General features: G+C 38.9%; 1 protein-coding gene across 1 annotated transcript; it reads right to left on the bottom strand.

Annotated features, from left to right (window-relative positions):
- Positions 1–13,545: 13,545 nt before the first annotated feature.
- Positions 13,546–16,479, bottom strand: LOC117046278 (probable tubulin polyglutamylase TTLL1). Its single transcript, XM_033148078.1, has 3 exons — positions 16,374–16,479; positions 14,815–14,978; positions 13,546–13,695 (listed from the first exon to the last, which is right to left on the bottom strand). The coding sequence occupies exons 1-3, from the start codon at positions 16,452–16,454 to the stop codon at positions 13,566–13,568; spliced, it is 375 nt and encodes a 124-aa protein (XP_033003969.1). The 5' UTR covers positions 16,455–16,479; the 3' UTR covers positions 13,546–13,565.
- Between the last annotated feature and the right edge of the window lie 547 nt (positions 16,480–17,026).

Raw genomic sequence — 17,026 nt, 5'->3', positions numbered from 1 at the left:
CCTTTTCCTCCCTCTGATCACGGAGTTTCGCTGTCAGTTCTGCGAGATCCATATATTCAATCATCTCAATCTGCCAATCTTCAACAGATGGTAGCTCTTCAGTTTTCCAATTTTTTGCAATCAAAATTCTAGCTGCTGTTGTGGCATACATAAAGAAAGTTCTGTCCTTACTGGGTATCTCATGATTGGTCATGCCCAGCAGAAAGGCCTCTGGTTTCTTGGAAAAAGTGTTTTTCAACACTTTTTTAAGCTCATTATAAATTTTCTCCCAGAAGTCCTTTACCTTTGGGCATGTCCACCACATGTGATAGAAGGTACCTTCAACCTGCTTACACTTCCAACATTGGTTACTCACATTATGATACATCTTAGCTAATTTAACTGGTGTTAAATACCATCTATAAATCATTTTCATCATATTCTCTCTTAATACATTACATGCAGTAAAATTGATTCCTTCCCTCCACAATTTTTCCCAGTCCTCCATCATTATATTATGTCCCACATCTTTAGCCCAGTCAATCATCACTGATTTAACCATTTCATCTTTTGTATGCCACTCCAATAACAGTTTATACATTCTAGAAAGATTCTTTGTGTTTGGTTCAATTAGTTCAGTTTCCAACTTAGATTTTTCTGTTTGAAAACCTTGTTTTTTGTCCAATTTGAAAACCTCATTTATCTGGTAGTACTGTAACCAGTCAGTAACACCTTCCTTCAACTGCTCATAACTTTTCAACTTAAAGTTCTGTGCTTCTTGTTCCAGTATATCGGAATATTTCAACCACCTTGCAGACATGTTAGGTCTTTTATAAGCTTTAGCTTCCACTGGAGACAACCATCTAGGAGTTTTCCTCTCTAACAAGTCTTTGTTCCGCATCCAAACTTGATACAAGGAATTTCTTATAATTTCTTATGGTTTTTAAACGCTTTATGAGCTGTAACTTTATCATACCAAAGATAGGCATGCCAGCCAAATACATTATCATGTCCTTCCAAGTCCAAGACGTCTGTATCCTCTAACTTAATCCAATCTTTCAACCAACAAAATGCTGCAGCCTCAAAATAAATCCTTAAATCTGGCAGGGAGAATCCCCCTCTCTCTTTAGAGTCCATTAAAATCTTATATTTGATTCTGGGTTTTTTCCCCTGCCAGATAAATCTTGATAGATCTTTTTGCCATTTTTTGAAGCAATCCACTTTATCTATAATCGGGAGTGTTTGAAATAGAAACAACATCTTGGGTAAAACGTTCATCTTTATGGCTGCTATCCTGCCCATCAAAGACAATTTTAATCTTGTCCAGCTCTCCAAATCTCTTTTAATCTCATTCCATAGTTTCTCATAATTGTCCTTAAACAAGTTCAGATTTCTCGGTGTCAAATTCACTCCTAAATATTTTACCTTTTTGACAAAAATTAATCCAGTTTGTTCTTGTAATTTCTGTACCTGCATAGAAGTCATATTTTTGTCAGTACCTTCGTTTTTGTTTTATTTAATTTAAATCCTGCTACTTGTCCAAACATCTCAATTATCTCTAAGGCTTTAGGCACACTGGTTTCAGGATCCTGTAGGGATAGTACTAAATCGTCCGCAAAGGCCCTCAATTTATATTCTTTCTCTCCCACCCTAATTCCTTTTATTTGCTTCTCTGCTCTAATCCTGCTCAAGAGTACTTCCAGGACCGTAATGAATAGTAGCGGGGAGATAGGGCACCCTTGTCTCGTGCCTTTTTCAATTCTAATTTCTTCGCATATCACATTATTTACAATAATTTTAGCTTTCTGTTCTTTATAGATGGCATTAATGCCATTCATAAATCTATCTCCGACTTTCATCTTTTCCAAGTTCTTTTTCATAAAAGTCCAAGATAAATTGTCAAAGGCCTTCTCTGCATCTATGAACATCAATACTGCTTCCGTATTTATCTTTTTTTCTAATCTCTCTAATATATCCACAATATTCCTTGTATTGCTTTTTATGTGTCTTCCAGGTAAAAATCCTGCTTGATCTTTGTGAATATTCTCTTTCAGCACTCTCTTTAATCTCGTGGCCATGACATTAGCAAAAATTTTATAAGCCACATTCAAAAGTGATATAGGTCGATAATTCTTCATTAAGGTTTTATCCGAATCTGGTTTCAAAATCAATGTGATATACGCCTCTTTCCATGAATCTGGTGCCCTCCCTCCCTCCAACATTCCATTGCAAACCTCTTTCAATGGTTGAATTAACCAGTCCTTCAAAATCTTATAGTACTTTGCTGTTAGCCCATCCGGTCCTGGGGCCTTTCCAAGTTGCATTTTATTTATAGCATCTGTTATCTCTTGCATTGTAATAGGGTGGTTGAGTATACTAGCTTTATCATCTGGGACTGTTCGCATGCCATTCTTTTCCAAGAATTGGTCAATAATTTCCTCTTTAATTTTCTCCTCTTTGTACAATTGTTTGTAAAATTTCTGAAAGCATTTTCTAATTTCATCTGGATTCTCCACTTCTTTCTCTTTGACCTTTAAATTGGTGATGGTATTCATTTTCTGTCTTTTCTTTAATTGCCAAGCTAACATCTTCCCACATTTGTTAGCTGATTCAAAAGTTCTTTGTTTCATCATTTTAATTTTCCACTCAATTTCCTGATTCAATACTTTCGCATACTGGGTCTGAAGTAACTTTATTTCCTTTTGAATTTGTTGATTTTTGGGGTGGCCTCTCAATTTTTTCTCCTTTTCTTTAATTTGATTCAATAATTTTACTTTTTCTTGATCCTGTTTTCTTTTCTTCAAACCTTTTTCTCTTATGAGGACACCCCTCATTACCGCTTTACTTGCATCCCATACAATTCTCCTTTCCACTTGAGTATTCAAATTTATTTGAAAGTATTCTTTGATTTTTTTGTGGCCTCTTCTACTACTTTGGTATCTCTCAACAGACCATCATCCAACCTCCACCTGAAAGAATCCTTTGAATATAATTTCAAGTCCAATTGCACCGCATTATGATCTGAACAAGTCTTGGCCCATATTTCCGCCTTCTGTATCTTGGGGGTCAACACTCTCGATATCTATATATAATCCAAACGAGACCACGACTTTTGCGATTCTGAAAAATACGTTGCCTCGGTCTCCGTTGGATTTCTTACTCTCCATGAATCTATCAAGTTCAAATTGTCCACCATTTCAAAGAAAGTCTTGGGCAGTTTCCCCTCATTTGTAATTTTCGACCTTTGTGATCTGTCCATTAAGGTGGAAACTGCCCCATTGAAATCTCCAAGACAGATAATATTGTAATCCAAATAGTCCAGCAGGATATCATGTATCTTTTTGTAAAAAGTCGATTTCCCATCGTTTGGCGCGTACAGTCCCAGAATCAAAAACTTGTCGCCTTGTGCTTTGATTTCAATTGCAATGTATCTTCCTTCCTCATCCTTAAATAATTGCTTTGGATTGTATTTTTCTCCTGCATAGATTACCACTCCTCTCTTCTTGACTTTGTCTGATGATATAAATTCTTGACCTAGCTTTTTATTCTGTAAAATCCTTCTATGATGTCAAACTACATGTGTCTCTTGTAAACAAATTATGTCCAATTTTTTCTTCTCTAATGCATGAAAAACCCTGTGTCTCTTCGGCCTCTGATTCAGACCGTGAACATTCCACGTTAACACCTTCATCGCCTTCCTAGTTCCGCCTGTCGCCCCTTGTAACTCTTCTTCTGATTCCGATGAGGCTATGTCTTCTTCTTCTGATTCTTTCTCTTCTGGTTTCGCTGGGGTTACACTCACAGGGTTACTGGAGGAAACTTTAAAGTCGTCTGCGTAACGATCCAGGAATTTCTTCTTGTCCTCAAAGGATCTAATTCTTACTCTTCTATCTCTGTATTTAAATGTCAGACCCTGTGGGAATTCCCAGCTGAAAGGGATGTTCTTTGATCTTAAAGCTGTTGACAAATCGTTGTAATTAAGCCTCAAATTTAAAAAGTATCTTGGGATATCCTTAAAGATGATCACCTTCTTATGGTGTACCACGAGGTTATTCTTATAATGAAAGTCCAAGATCTGGTCTCTCTGGAACCTGTTCTGGAATATCACCATGCAGTCATTCACCCTTTTCGGATTCTTCTTGCCTTTTACGCCAAATCTGTAAGCCTTCACAATGAATGACTGTAGGTCGTTTTCCTCCAGCTGCCAAAATACTGAAAATTCCTTCACTATGTTGTTGTTGTTCAGTCGTTCAGTCGTGTCCGACTCTTCGTGACCCCATGGACCAGAGCACGCCAGGCACACCTATCCTTCACTGCCTCTCGCAGTTTGGCCAAACTCATGTTAGTAGCTTCGAGAACACTGTCCAACCATCTCATCCTCTGTCGTCCCCTTTTCCTTGTGCCCTCCATCTTTCCCAACATCAGGGTCTTTTCTAGGGATTCTTCTCTTCTCATGAGGTGACCAAAGTACTGGAGCCTCAACTTCAGGATCTGTCCTTCTAGTGAGTACTCAGGGCTGATTTATTTGAGAATGGATAGGTTTGATCTTCTTGCAGTCCATGGGACTCTCAAGAGTCTCCTCCAGCACCATAATTCAAAAGCATCAATTCTACGGCGATCAGCCTTCTTTATGGTCCAGCTCTCACTTCCATACATTACTACTGGGAAAACCATAGCTTTAACTATACGGACCTTTGTTGGCAAGGTGATGTCTTTGCTTTTTAAGATGCTGTCTAGGTTTGTCATTGCTTTTCTCCCAAGAAGCAGGCGTCTTCTAATTTCGTGACTGCTGTCACCATCTACAGTGATCATGGAACCCAAGAAAGTGAAATCTCTCACTGCCTCCATTTCTTCCCCTTCTATTTGCCAGGAGGTGATGGGACCAGTGGCCATGAGCTTAGTTTTTTTGATGTTGAGCTTCAGACCATATTTTGCACTCTCTTCTTTCACCCTCATTAAAAGGTTCTTTAATTCTTCCTCACTTTCTGCCATCAAGGTAGTATCATCAGCATATCTGAGGTTGTTGATATTTTTTCCGGCAATCTTAATTCCGGTTGGGGATTCATCCAGTCCAGCCTTTCGCATGATGAATTCTGCATATAAGTTAAATAAGCAGGGAGACAATATACAGCCTTGTCGTACTCCTTTCCCAATTTTGAACCAATCAGTTGTTCCATATCCAGTTCTAACTGTAGCTTCTTGTCCCACATAGAGATTTCTCAGGAGACAAATGAGGTGATCCGGCACTCCCATTTCTTTAAGAACTTGCCATAGTTTGCTGTGGTCGACACAGTCAAATGCTTTTGCATAGTCAATGAAGCAGAAGTAGATGTTTTTCTGGAATTCTCTGGCTTTCTCCATAATCCAGCGCATGTTTGCAATTTGGTCTCTGGTTCCTCTGCCCCTTCGAAATCCAGCTTGCACTTCTGGGAGTTCTCGGTCCACATACTGCTTAAGCCTGCCTTGTAGAATTTTAAGCATGACCTTGCTAGCGTGTGAAATGAGTGCAATTGTGCGGTAGTTGGAGCATTCTTTGGCACTGCCCTTCTTTGGGATTGGGATGTAGACTGATCTTCTCCAATCCTCTGGCCACTGCTGAGTTTTCCAAACTTGCTGGCATATTGAGTGTAGCACCTTAACAGCATCCTCTTTTAAAATTTTAAATAGTTCAGCTGGAATATCATCACTTCCACTGGCCTTGTTGTTAGCAAGGCTTTCTAAGGCCCATTTGACTTCACTCTCCAGGATGTCTGGCTCAAGGTCAGCAACCACATTACCTGGGGTGTATGAGACCTCCATATCTTTCTGGTATAATTCCTCTGTGTATTCTTGCCACCTCTTCTTGATGTCTTCTGCTTCTGTTAGGTCCTTTCCACTTTTGTCCTTAATTGTGGTAATCTTTGCACGAAATGTTCCTTTCATATCTCCAATTTTCTTGAATAAATCTCTGGTTTTTCCCATTCTGTTATTTTCCTCTATTTCTTTGCATTGCTCGTTTAGAAAGGCCCTCTTGTCTCTCCTTCCTATTCTTTGGAAATCTGCATTTAATTTCCTGTATCTTTCACGATCTCCTTCGCATTTTGCTTGTCTTCTCTCCCCCGCTATTTGTAAGGCCTCATTGGACAGCCACTTTGCTTTCTTGCATTTCTTTTTCATTGGGATGGTTTTCGTTGCTGTCTCCTGTATAATGTTACGAGCCTCCATCCACAGTTCTTCAGGTACTCTATCCACCAAATCTAAATCCTTGAACCTGTTCTTCACTTCAACTGTGTATTCATAAGGAATTTGATTTAGATTGAATCTTACTGGCCCAGTGGTTTTTCCTACTTTCTTCAGTTTAAGCTGGAATTTTGCTATAAGAAGCTGATGATCTGAGCCACAGTCAGCTCCAGGTCTTGTTTTTGCTGAGTGTATAGAGCTTCTCCATCTTTGGCTGCAGAGAATATAATCAATCTGATTTCGATGTTGCCCATCTGGTGATGTCCATGTGTAGAGTCGTCTCTTGTGTTGTTGGAAAAGAGTGTTTGTGATGACCAGCTTGTTCTCTTGACAGAACTCTATTAGCCTTTGCCCTGCTTCGTTTTGATCTCCAAGGCCAAACTTGCCAGTTGTTCCTTTTATCTCTTGACTCCCTACTTTAGCATTCCAATCCCCTATAATGAGAAGAACATCCTTCTTTGGTGTCATTTCTATAAGGTGTTGTAGGTCTTCATAGAATTGGTCAATTTCGGTTTCTTCAGCACTGGTAGTTGGTGCATAAACTTGGATTACTGTGATGTTAAGAGGTCTGCCTTGGATTCGTATCGAGATCATTCTATCATTTTTGAAATTGCATCCCAGTACAGCTTTCGCCACTCTTTTGTTGACTATGAGGGCCACTCCATTTCTTTTACGGGATTCCTGCCCACAGTAGTAGATATGATAGTCATCCGAACTGAATTCGCCCATTCCTGTCCATTTTAGTTCACTGATGCCTAGGATGTCAATGTTTATTCTTGCCATCTCATTTTTTACCACATCCAGCTTACCAAGGTTCATGGTTCTTACATTCCAGGTTCCTATGCAATACTTTTCTTTACAGCATTGGACTTTCCTTTCGCTTCCAGGCATATCCGCAACTGAGCGTCCTTTCGGCTTTGGCCCAGCCGCTTCATCAGCTCTGGATCTACTTGTACTTGTCCTCCGCTCTTCCCCAGTAGCATGTTGGACGCCTTCCGACCTGAGGGGCTCATCTTCCAGCGTCATATCTTTTATATGCCTGTTGTCTTTGTCCATGGAGTTTTCTTGGCAGGGATACTGGAGCAGCTTGCCAGTTCCTTCTCCAGGTGGATCACGTTTGGTCCAAACTCACCACTATGACCTGTCCATCTTGACCTGTCCATAGCTTCCCTGAGTAATTCAAGCCCCTTCGCCACGACAAGGCAGTGATCCATGAAGGGGTCCTTCACTATATAATCCTTTAAACTTCCCTCCTCCAACTCTGGAAGATTTCTCATTCTCAAGTTCGCTTCTCTTTCTTTCAACTGCAAAAAGGCCAGAGATTCTTGGACGTCTCTCTGTTGTGCTTCAACTCTCTCAACTTTTTCAAAGTCCAAATTCTTAATTTGAGTTTCCACTATCGTAATTTTCTCTTTAAATTCCTCAGATTCTTTTTTCAGTACTTTCACTTCTTTATTAATTGACTGGATTGCAACTCTATTTTCCTTCACACTCTTCTCAATTGATTTAATTGAAGAATCCAATTTTTCAGAGGATTCCTTTATCTCAGTTTTCAAATTATCTGACAAATCTTTAATTTTGTTCTCTAATGTATCAGAGACAGTCTGCAATTTCTCATTAATTTTCTCAAAAGCAGCCAACATTTGCTCCTCTAGGCTTTTTGTCGTTGAACCATTCCGTCTCTTCTCCCCCTCCTCCTCCTTTAACTTTATTTTTGTCCTTGTGCTAGATGACACCAGGGCAGTGGGGGTAGAATCTTGCATTTCTACAATAGCAGCTGGTATTCAAGGTCACTCTCACAGACACAGTTCCAGTTAGCCAGTTCCAAAGCAATTCACTAAAATAAACACCAGGTGGCCAAAGCCAAAACGCAGTCAGAGAACAAAGAGCAAAACAGAGCCGGTCTACTTCCAATAAACAGGAGCTCTCATACAGTTTCGATTTCCCCTAAAAGCTTCTTTAGACTCCAAACTTCCCAGAGGGTGAAGTGGTGCTTATTTGTAAATCCACCAAAAAATATCTGAATCTAAACAAGAGATGTCGAATTTAAGCCAGTCCCCCCAAAACCGGGGTATTCTCAGTCTTAAGGAATCGTTTTAAAACTTTGCAAGCAAGCTCGAATGGCTCAAGCTCATTCCCGTTACTTTCTTTGTCACTTTCCGAGAGAGGTAGACTTCCTGATTTTACCCTCTCTCCACAAGCCAAATTGCTTTAATTTAGGTCCAAATCCAAATGAAAGACAGTACTTACAGAGTTATCCATAAAAATTGATAATGTGTTTAAATGAATGGTGACTAGGAGGGGAAAGAGTTAAAGTAAAATTAATTTTAAATTGGTTGTGGAAATGGATTGGGGATTTGACAATGGAGGTTTAGAAATGCAGTGAATGCGGACGATAGCTTAAAAGGATAAAGTAGATATGTAAGTTGGAAAAGTATTTAGAAAAAGATATATGAAAAATGTAAGAAGGAGAAAAAGTAATATGGGGATTAAATTGGCAATAACTGTGAATTAGGGTTAATTAGGGATTCAACGGGGGGGGGGGGAATCGGGGAAGTCCGTGAAAGTAAACAATGATTTGTGCAATGTAAGTGGTTAAATTGGGAAAGTAATATTGATTACCTCAGTGAGAGGGGGGTTTGTTTAGTATGCTCCTCTTGGTGAGAGAAAGGGGGGTTAGAAAAATTTAATCATGTATTGTATTTTTTTAAAAAATCTTTTTATTGCTTTTATTTATTACATCAACAAATCCGCATAACGATAAAATATTTCAAAACATATTGCAAACCATTGTACATCCATACATTTTCTTTATATATCCCTATACTCTTCCGAGTATTGTGACTTCCCTCCCTTCCATCACTGGTTTTTAGTCTTCTCATCATTCTCTCGCTTTAATTATTGTTCAATTACCTTTAACATATTGATTCTTATTTTGTTCTTCTCTGAATCTATTATCTAATATTCTCACATTGCAAGTATTTTGTCAAATCCTGTTGGTGTTGTCATTTTATTACCATACTTTTTAAAGTACTCAATAAATTTACTGCAGTCTGTTATAACCTTTTGATCTCTCTGGTTTCTTATCCTTCCTGTCAATCTAGCCAATTCCAAATATTCTAATAATTTAGTCCGCCAATCTTCTATTGTTGGGAGGTCTGGAGTTTTCCATTTTTGAGCTAACAAAATCCTGGCCGCCGTAGTAGCATAAAGGAATACTTTCTGATCATTTTTTATAATTTCATTTCCCATTAATCCTAGTAGAAAGGCTTCAGGTGTTTTGCAAAAGGTATATTGCAACATCTTTTTTAACTCATTGTATATTGCTTCCCAATATTGCTTCACTTTCTCGCACCCCCACGACATGTGGGAAAAATCCCCATCTTGAGTCTTACATTTCCAGCATTTCTTATTTCCTGTTCTGTACATTTTAGCTAATTTGGTTGGGGTTATATACCAACGGTATAACATTTTCATCAAATTCTCCTTTAATACTGTACATGCCGTAAATTTAATGTTATAATTCCATAATTTCTGCCACCTATCATAGTGTATATTGTGTCCCAAATCAACCGCCCATTTTATCATGGCCTCTTTCACTAATTCATCCTTTGTGTACCACTCTAATAAATAATCATACATTTTGGTCAGCAATTTCCCTTTCCCTTCCACTATTTCCATTTGGAATTTTGATTTATTTTTTTCAAAACCACATTTTCTTTTATCCTCCTTAAATAATTCATTCACTTGATGGTATTGTATCCATCCAGTCATTTTATCCATTACGGCCTCATAAGGTTTCAGCTTCCATCCTTTTTCTGAGTCTATCAATAAATCTTCATAAGTAATCCAATTCCCTGCCATATTTACTTTTTTCACCGTCAAAATCTCTGTTGGGGATAACCACTTTGGCATCTTCCTTTCTAACAAGTTTTTATACCTTTCCCAGACTTCATACAAAGGTTTTTTAATTACATGTGTTAAAAATTCTTTATGTACTTTTACCTTCTCCCTCCACAAATATGCATGCCACCCAAACCTGTTGTTAAACCCTTCTAGGTCTAAAATATCTGTATTTTTCAAAGTGATCCATTCTTTCAACCATATTAAGCATGAGGCTTCATAATATATTTTCAGGTCTGGTAGCCCAAAGCCCCCTCTTTCTCTCCTATCTACTAATATTTTATGTTTAATCCTTGGCCTTTTTCCTTGCCATATAAATGCGGATAGGTTTTTTTTGCCATTCTTTGAAAATTTTTGTACCTTTGATCACTGGTATCATTTGAAAAAGGAACAGTAGTCTGGGTAACACATTCATTTTGATGGCTGCTATCCTTCCCCAAAATGACAAATTCAATCTTCTCCACACCTCTATATCTCTTTTGATTTCTCTCCAAATTGGTAAATAATTATCATTGAATAAATTTATATTTTTCACTGTTAACTTAATACCAAGATATTTTATCTGTTTAACCGCTGACAGCTCAAATCTTTTTTCTAGTTCTTCACTTTCACTTTTACTCATATTTTTGACCAGCATTTTTGTCTTTCTTTTGTTCAATTTAAAACCTGCCAATTTCCCAAATTCCTCTATTTTTTCCAACATTTCTCCAATACTGTCTTGAGGCTCCTCTAATGTAATTACCAGGTCGTCGGCAAATGCTTTGATCTTAAATTCTTTCTTCCCAACTTTAATACCTTTAATTGTGTTGGTGCCTCTTATTTTGTTTGCTAATACTTCTAGAACCAAGATAAACAGAAGTGGGGAAAGTGGGCACCCCTGTCTGGTACCCTTTGATATATTAAATGTCTTTAATAAAACATTATTAATAATTAAATTTGCCTTTTGCTCTCTGTATATTGCGCTAATTCCTCTCTGAAAGTTCCCTTTTATTTCCATATTCTCCAGGGTCTTCTCCATAAACGTCCACGACACGTTGTAATTGTAATTTGGATTTAATTGGAAAACCTTTAATAAATATTATTATTATTATTATTATTATTATTATTATTATTATTATTATTATTATTAAAAAATAGATTTCTCTTTTGTAATAGGGAATTATATTGTTTGTAACTACTTCTGCCCTCACCCCGTCTATACCACAGTGACAATGAATAGAAGAGAACCAGTTTATTCATCAATGAAAAGAAACATCCTGGACATGAATTTCACACCCATATTGGAAGCCGTGGGAATTCCAGCCAGCCGCTAATCGCCCAAGAATCGCTCCACCATTTTGAGGGTCTGCTCCTGACAAAGAAGAAAAAAGGAAGAGCCAGCAGAGAGCAGGGGAAGAAACATTTGACACCTCTCCACGCGAAAGAGCACCCATGTTAACACCAATTATTTCCATAAACTACCCCAATTTCCTTGTAAGACCCTTGTTTTCGTGCTTTCCAGCCACCATTGGATTGTATGGGAATAGGAGGGTATAAAGAATAGGAACTCCCACTCATCGGGGCCCCCTTCCTTCTTTTCTTACGAGGCGGGGACCCTACAGCTGTAATTTTTTTTCTGTGTCTCAATAAAGGACCAGTATTGTTTTGCCTGATCTACGTGTTGGTCTCTGTCAATTTCCCGACCGGAGCTTGAATCTAGAATCAACTATTGTGCCTCCGTATCGCCACCGGCTTCGTTACGAGGCAGTGTCATTTCAGGGTTAATTTCTTAGAACAGTACCCCTAGGTACCTGAACTTGGTGTGGCAAAGTTTTATCTTGGTGGCGTTAGTGAGTTCCTTCTGGGTGTGGGGAGGGGTGTTGAAGCACATAGCTTCCGAATTTGCAAAATTGACCTGTAGGCTGCATATCATTGCAAATGTGTTGAGTTCTCCGATTAGGGAGGTTGCTGTATTTATAGGGTCTGGTGTTGTGACCATTAGGTCATCTGCAAAGAGCCCTAATTTGTAGGTTTTGCCTTTTATTTCCTCTCCCTCGATGTCTGTGGCTGCTGAAGGTTCCTGAGCCAAGATGAATAAGAAGGGAGACAGTGGGCATGAGATTGGGTGGTATGACTCTACTTTGAGGTTGTCTTTCAGCGGCTTTGGGATGGAGACTATTTTGGAGTACGTCCAGGTTTTGGGAATAGCCCCCCCCCCTTTATGGTGTCATTGAATAGGCGGGTCATGTAGGGCATCAGGGGTTCTTTGAATTTCCTATAGAATTCTGCTGTAAAACCGTCTGGGCCTGGGGCTTTGTGTGACTTCAGGTTTTTGAGGACCGTATCTATTTCCTCTGGGGTGATAGGACTGTCCATGAATTCCTGTTCCTCATCAGTTAAGGTAGGCATGGTCAGTCCTGCTAGGAATTTTCTGGTTTCCTCCTCAGGTGGGTTAGGAGAGGTGTATAGGTTGGAGTAATATTCTGCAAATTCTGAGGTTATTTCTTTGGGGGAGAATTTTATGTTGCCGTCTTTTTTGTTGATGCAGTGTGTTCTTGTTTTGAGTCCTTTTTTCATACACCTGTTTGCTAATAGTCTGCAGTTTTTCTACCAATAATAGCTGTTACATCAAATGGTGCAGAAATGCATTGCTGTATCAGCACACAGCTTATAGATCGGTCTTTGCTATATATAGTCATGACAGCAGGCCTGTCACACAATATCCCCAGTACACAAAGGCTTTTTTAGGTTCCCCCTCCCATTCTATAAGCCGCTTTTAGAAGTGGAAACGTGTAGTTTGAAAATAGGCATTTCGAACATGAACCATACTGATTTAGTCTTTTACTGTAGTGTATTTTGCAAAAACAAACAAACAAGTATGTGTGTTTTCAGTAGTATTCCCTTACAATTCTAGTAAAATATTAAGAAAAAAAGACTACAAAATATGAATTTAAAGATGCAGATTTTGTCCAATGTGGCACCTGGGGGCACCCACTGAGGTTTCCAGCCCCCGCTGATTTATTGAAATAACAGTTTGGGAGGGATTGCGGGGTTGTTGGGGGAGTGTTACCTGTTTTATAGGATGTGTTTCCTGTATTTTATTTGTTGGCATTTTCCTTCTTTAGGAATTCTGAGCATCACCAGGTTTAGTTCTATGAAATGGGTATTTTGTAGTCTAAAACAAAACAAGTGCCCCTGAACCGAAAAGTATTGGGGACCCCTATGGTAGCAATGTGTGAGAAAGCAACCACTTATTTGCAAGACACAGCAATTTATTTAAAAAGCTCGTTTCCAATTATATTACCGGTAACTCATTGTATATATTAATACAACTATTTCATACAACATGCAGCATAACAGTCCTGCAGTAAAACTGCAATGAACTGATTAATAACTGTTTATATACATGCTAATAAACCAATTTTGTCCAGTCCTTCAATGTACTTCCTACAAAGGCCACAGCCCTGAATTTCAGGAAGCATCAGCTACCTCCATGTAAGGGGCCCTGATTTTCCAGTGTCTCTGGTTCGAGTTCCCTTCAATCCAATGGACTGCCCAGAACGACTTCTCAAATCACGATCTGATGCTTCACTTTGTGCCATCTCTTCATCATACCTAAGGGCAAAGAGAAAGTCATTATTGTCCCAGGGGATTCACAGGTGGGCTGAACAATGATCAGAACATAGTGGGACCGCTCTTTCCTTTTTGCTTCCGGATTAATGTCACAAATGACAGATGGTGACGTCACTCAAGTGAAACAAATGGCTCATCTAGAAAAAGAACCTTAAAACTTTTAACAGCAACAAACCTCAGAGCTACCGCACATTTATAACTGCGATCTGCAACTTTCTGAAATTTCTCAATTCACAGCAGGATGCAACCCTAACAGACATACAGGTGAAACTCGAAAAATTAGACTATCGTGGAAAGGTTCATTTCTTTTAGTAATTCAACTTAAAAGGTGAAACTAATATATGAGATAGACTCGTGACATGCAAAGCGAGATATGTCAAGCCTTTATTTGTTATAATTGTGATGATTTTGGCGTTCAGCTGATGAAAACCCGAATGTTGAGATTGTTAATTTGGGGTTCTCATCAGCTGAACGCCAAAATCATCACAATTATAACAAATAAAGGCGACATATCCCACTTGGCATGTCATGTGTCTATCTTATATATTAAACTCCAGTAGCTAATGAAAACAATTGCTTACATAAATGAACTTTTCCACGATATTCTATTTTTTCGAGTTTCACCTGTATTTAACCAGATATAATGAAGAAATATTGTGTGGTACAGTACAGAAGTCCAGGGTGCAAGGCTGGAATCGGGAATGGCTAAGTTACCTGGCACCATAAGTAAGACTCAACCCAGGCGATCTTAGTGTTTGAGGCATAGGTTTTTCACGGGACTATTTTTTCCACCATAAAATGGTCTTTCTGCAGTAGCGATCCCTGTGGATTGCTTTGGGAAGGTTTCAACAAACAATGCTAAGTTTACAGACCTTGTGAGCCATTATACTTTTATGCATTATGCACTTGTCATGGTTTGAAATTGCTCAGAAATGCTTTCTAAGAAGTCATTCATAAAAGTAGTAAGTAATAATGTGCCATTTAAGTTTCTGCTGAGTTAACACCAAGGCCAAGTTACACTCAGATACTAGTCAAAAGGCAGGCCTAAAGCATTTACTTGCAGAGGTTCAGACAATTGCTTTATCTATGATTAATACTTACAAAATCTCATAATGCCCAAGGGCTTCTTTGGGGGGAGATTTATTCCATTTACAGTCTGGAATTTCCCCGTTCGGGACAGCAATGTTAAGTGTGTCATTAATAAGATTGTATTTGAGGAGACGATCGTTGGCAGTACTGGAAGTAAGAGATGGAGAAGCGTTGACCTACGAAGTGCACACAGGAAGGAGAAAAATAGATAGTTCACATCCACCAATTCTTCCACAAACAGAAATATGATTAATGAAATTATCAACAGCAGCTCAGGGTCATTCCATATCAAGTGGTCCAATTTTTGATGACCTTTTTACCTCATATCGGCCAATTTTCTTAAAAGTTTGAACACTTGTTGAAAGATCAGAACTAAGTTTAAATCTCAATTTTACTTTTTTATCTCATCCCGTTTTTGAGTTATGGGGGTTTGAATTTTTTAAAAAACTGGCAATTGTGGCGTTGCCAGACTAAACAAAAATCCTAAAAGCTCAGCTCAGAATAGAGATATATCCAAATGAAAAATACCAGTTTCTTCAGAACTTCATGGGCTTTAATTTGATATGGCACATGATGGATTTGCTTTAAATTGTTAAAGTGTTAAAAAATTAATAGGAATTAAAAATTCAAAAAAATGTATTATTTCATATTTCTAAGTGCGTCCTGCAAAATTGGGATCTCACTGGGATCACATTTAAAGATATATATTGTACTTATATGTTGGCCCTATTGGGTTCTATTTAGGATTAATGGGTTTTCCTGGAGTAAAATGTAACTGAATAAACAAGACTTCAAAGTGTAGTATCAGTTACTTCAGGCCTTTCTTCAAAATGTTACTCAATTAAAGGGTATCTGAAAAGCTAGTCAGGCTTTTCTTTTTAAAAAGTGTTCCAAAGTGGTTTCAAACCGAGAACACAAAATACGGAATAAAACAAGAACAAAACCAAAGAAATAATACATTTAAAGGGCGATAGAAGGTCCAAGGAGCCAAAGGCCTGCTTACAGAGCAACGTTTTCGCCTGGCGCCTAAAGATAGTTAATGAAATGCCAGGCAAGAGCCTTCCACAAACTCCCACTTCTCTCAGACTCAGCGCCCGCATGGCCAATGGACCAAAAACGATGGGGGTTTTAGCTCAGCAACAACGGGAGGGCCAAAGGTTCCCTTCCCCTTATCTAACAAGGTTTTTCTGCAAGGCAGAGTTGCAGATCTGGGAACGTGCCCCTGATTTTCATGAATCGAGACAGCCAAGTTTGCCAAGTTTTACCAGGTGCTATGATGCCGTAGTTGGGTCACAATAGTTGCCCTGGGTTCATATCTACGTTGAAGGCCTTGGAGAGCAACAGCTACGGCAGACAGTGCTGGACTAGATGGACCAACGGCCCGGATTCATTGTAAGACACCTTTTTTATGAGTATTACTCAAAAGCAAAGGTGTTCCCATTTAGGAGTCGCTTTGCTACCCATTTTTCTGTAGTCCCGAGAAGGGGAATCCCTTAGGTGCCAATGAGCAGGACCCTTTTCCCACACTGCTTTTCAGAGGAAACCTGCAACGTCAAGATAACTCTGCTTACCTCAATAAGCCATGGCTTTAGCTTGTCATCAATGATGATATCATATCCGTAACATTCAAAGCAGTGTTTATCATTGTTCATTACAGGCTGAAAGAGTTGAAAATGGACATGAACATTGGTACAATTTTACTAGCTACTGAGTGTGACTAAGACTCCTGAAATAATTTGCAAGGCATTTCAGTTACACACTTCCTATTTTGGTAGGCTGCTGTCAGCTGTGGGGCGCCCTCAATAAATGGTACAAACAATCATTTTGTGGGCTAGAAAAGGGGGTCCAAAAAGTTTGACAGGCTATTGCTTGTATCTGAAGAAGTGTGCATGCACACGAAAGCTCATACCAAGAACAAACTCAGTTGGTCTCTAAGGTGCTACTGGAAAGAATTTTTTATTGTGATTCAGCTGCACAGTCACTCCTGAAAAAGCCTGTTCTTGTGTATTTCTTTTGCATTTTCCTCAGATGAGGCACACAGAGAAGCAACTCTGATTAATATTGTAGCGGCTGAACTGGTTCATTTTAGCAGAGGCTTGGGCTTCCTGAACTACATGAGGTTTTGTAAGTCAAAACCAGCCTTTTAAATTGAGCCTAGAAGCTAACTGGTAGCCAGTGCAAGCAGGCCAGAATCAGTGTAATAAGCTCAGATCTTCTGGTCTCT

This window comes from Lacerta agilis, chromosome 5 (assembly GCF_009819535.1).
Source record: "Lacerta agilis isolate rLacAgi1 chromosome 5, rLacAgi1.pri, whole genome shotgun sequence".
NCBI classification, from domain to species: Eukaryota; Metazoa; Chordata; class Lepidosauria; order Squamata; family Lacertidae; genus Lacerta; species Lacerta agilis.
The sequence above is the reverse complement of the archived record's forward strand: the minus strand, read 5'-3'. Positions and strand labels throughout refer to the sequence as shown.

Bases quoted from the DNA above. Each gene is read 5' to 3' on its own strand.
- LOC117046278 (XM_033148078.1), bottom strand. From the start codon at position 16,454: ATGAACAATGATAAACACTGCTTTGAATGTTACGGATATGATATCATC. The intron at 14,979-16,373 runs GTAAGCAGAGTT...TGCACTTCGTAG, and splicing joins TAAAGCCATGGCTTATTGAG to GTCAACGCTTCTCCATCTCT. The intron at 13,696-14,814 runs GTAAGTATTAAT...CTTTGCCCTTAG, and splicing joins CTTGGGCATTATGAGATTTT to GTATGATGAAGAGATGGCAC.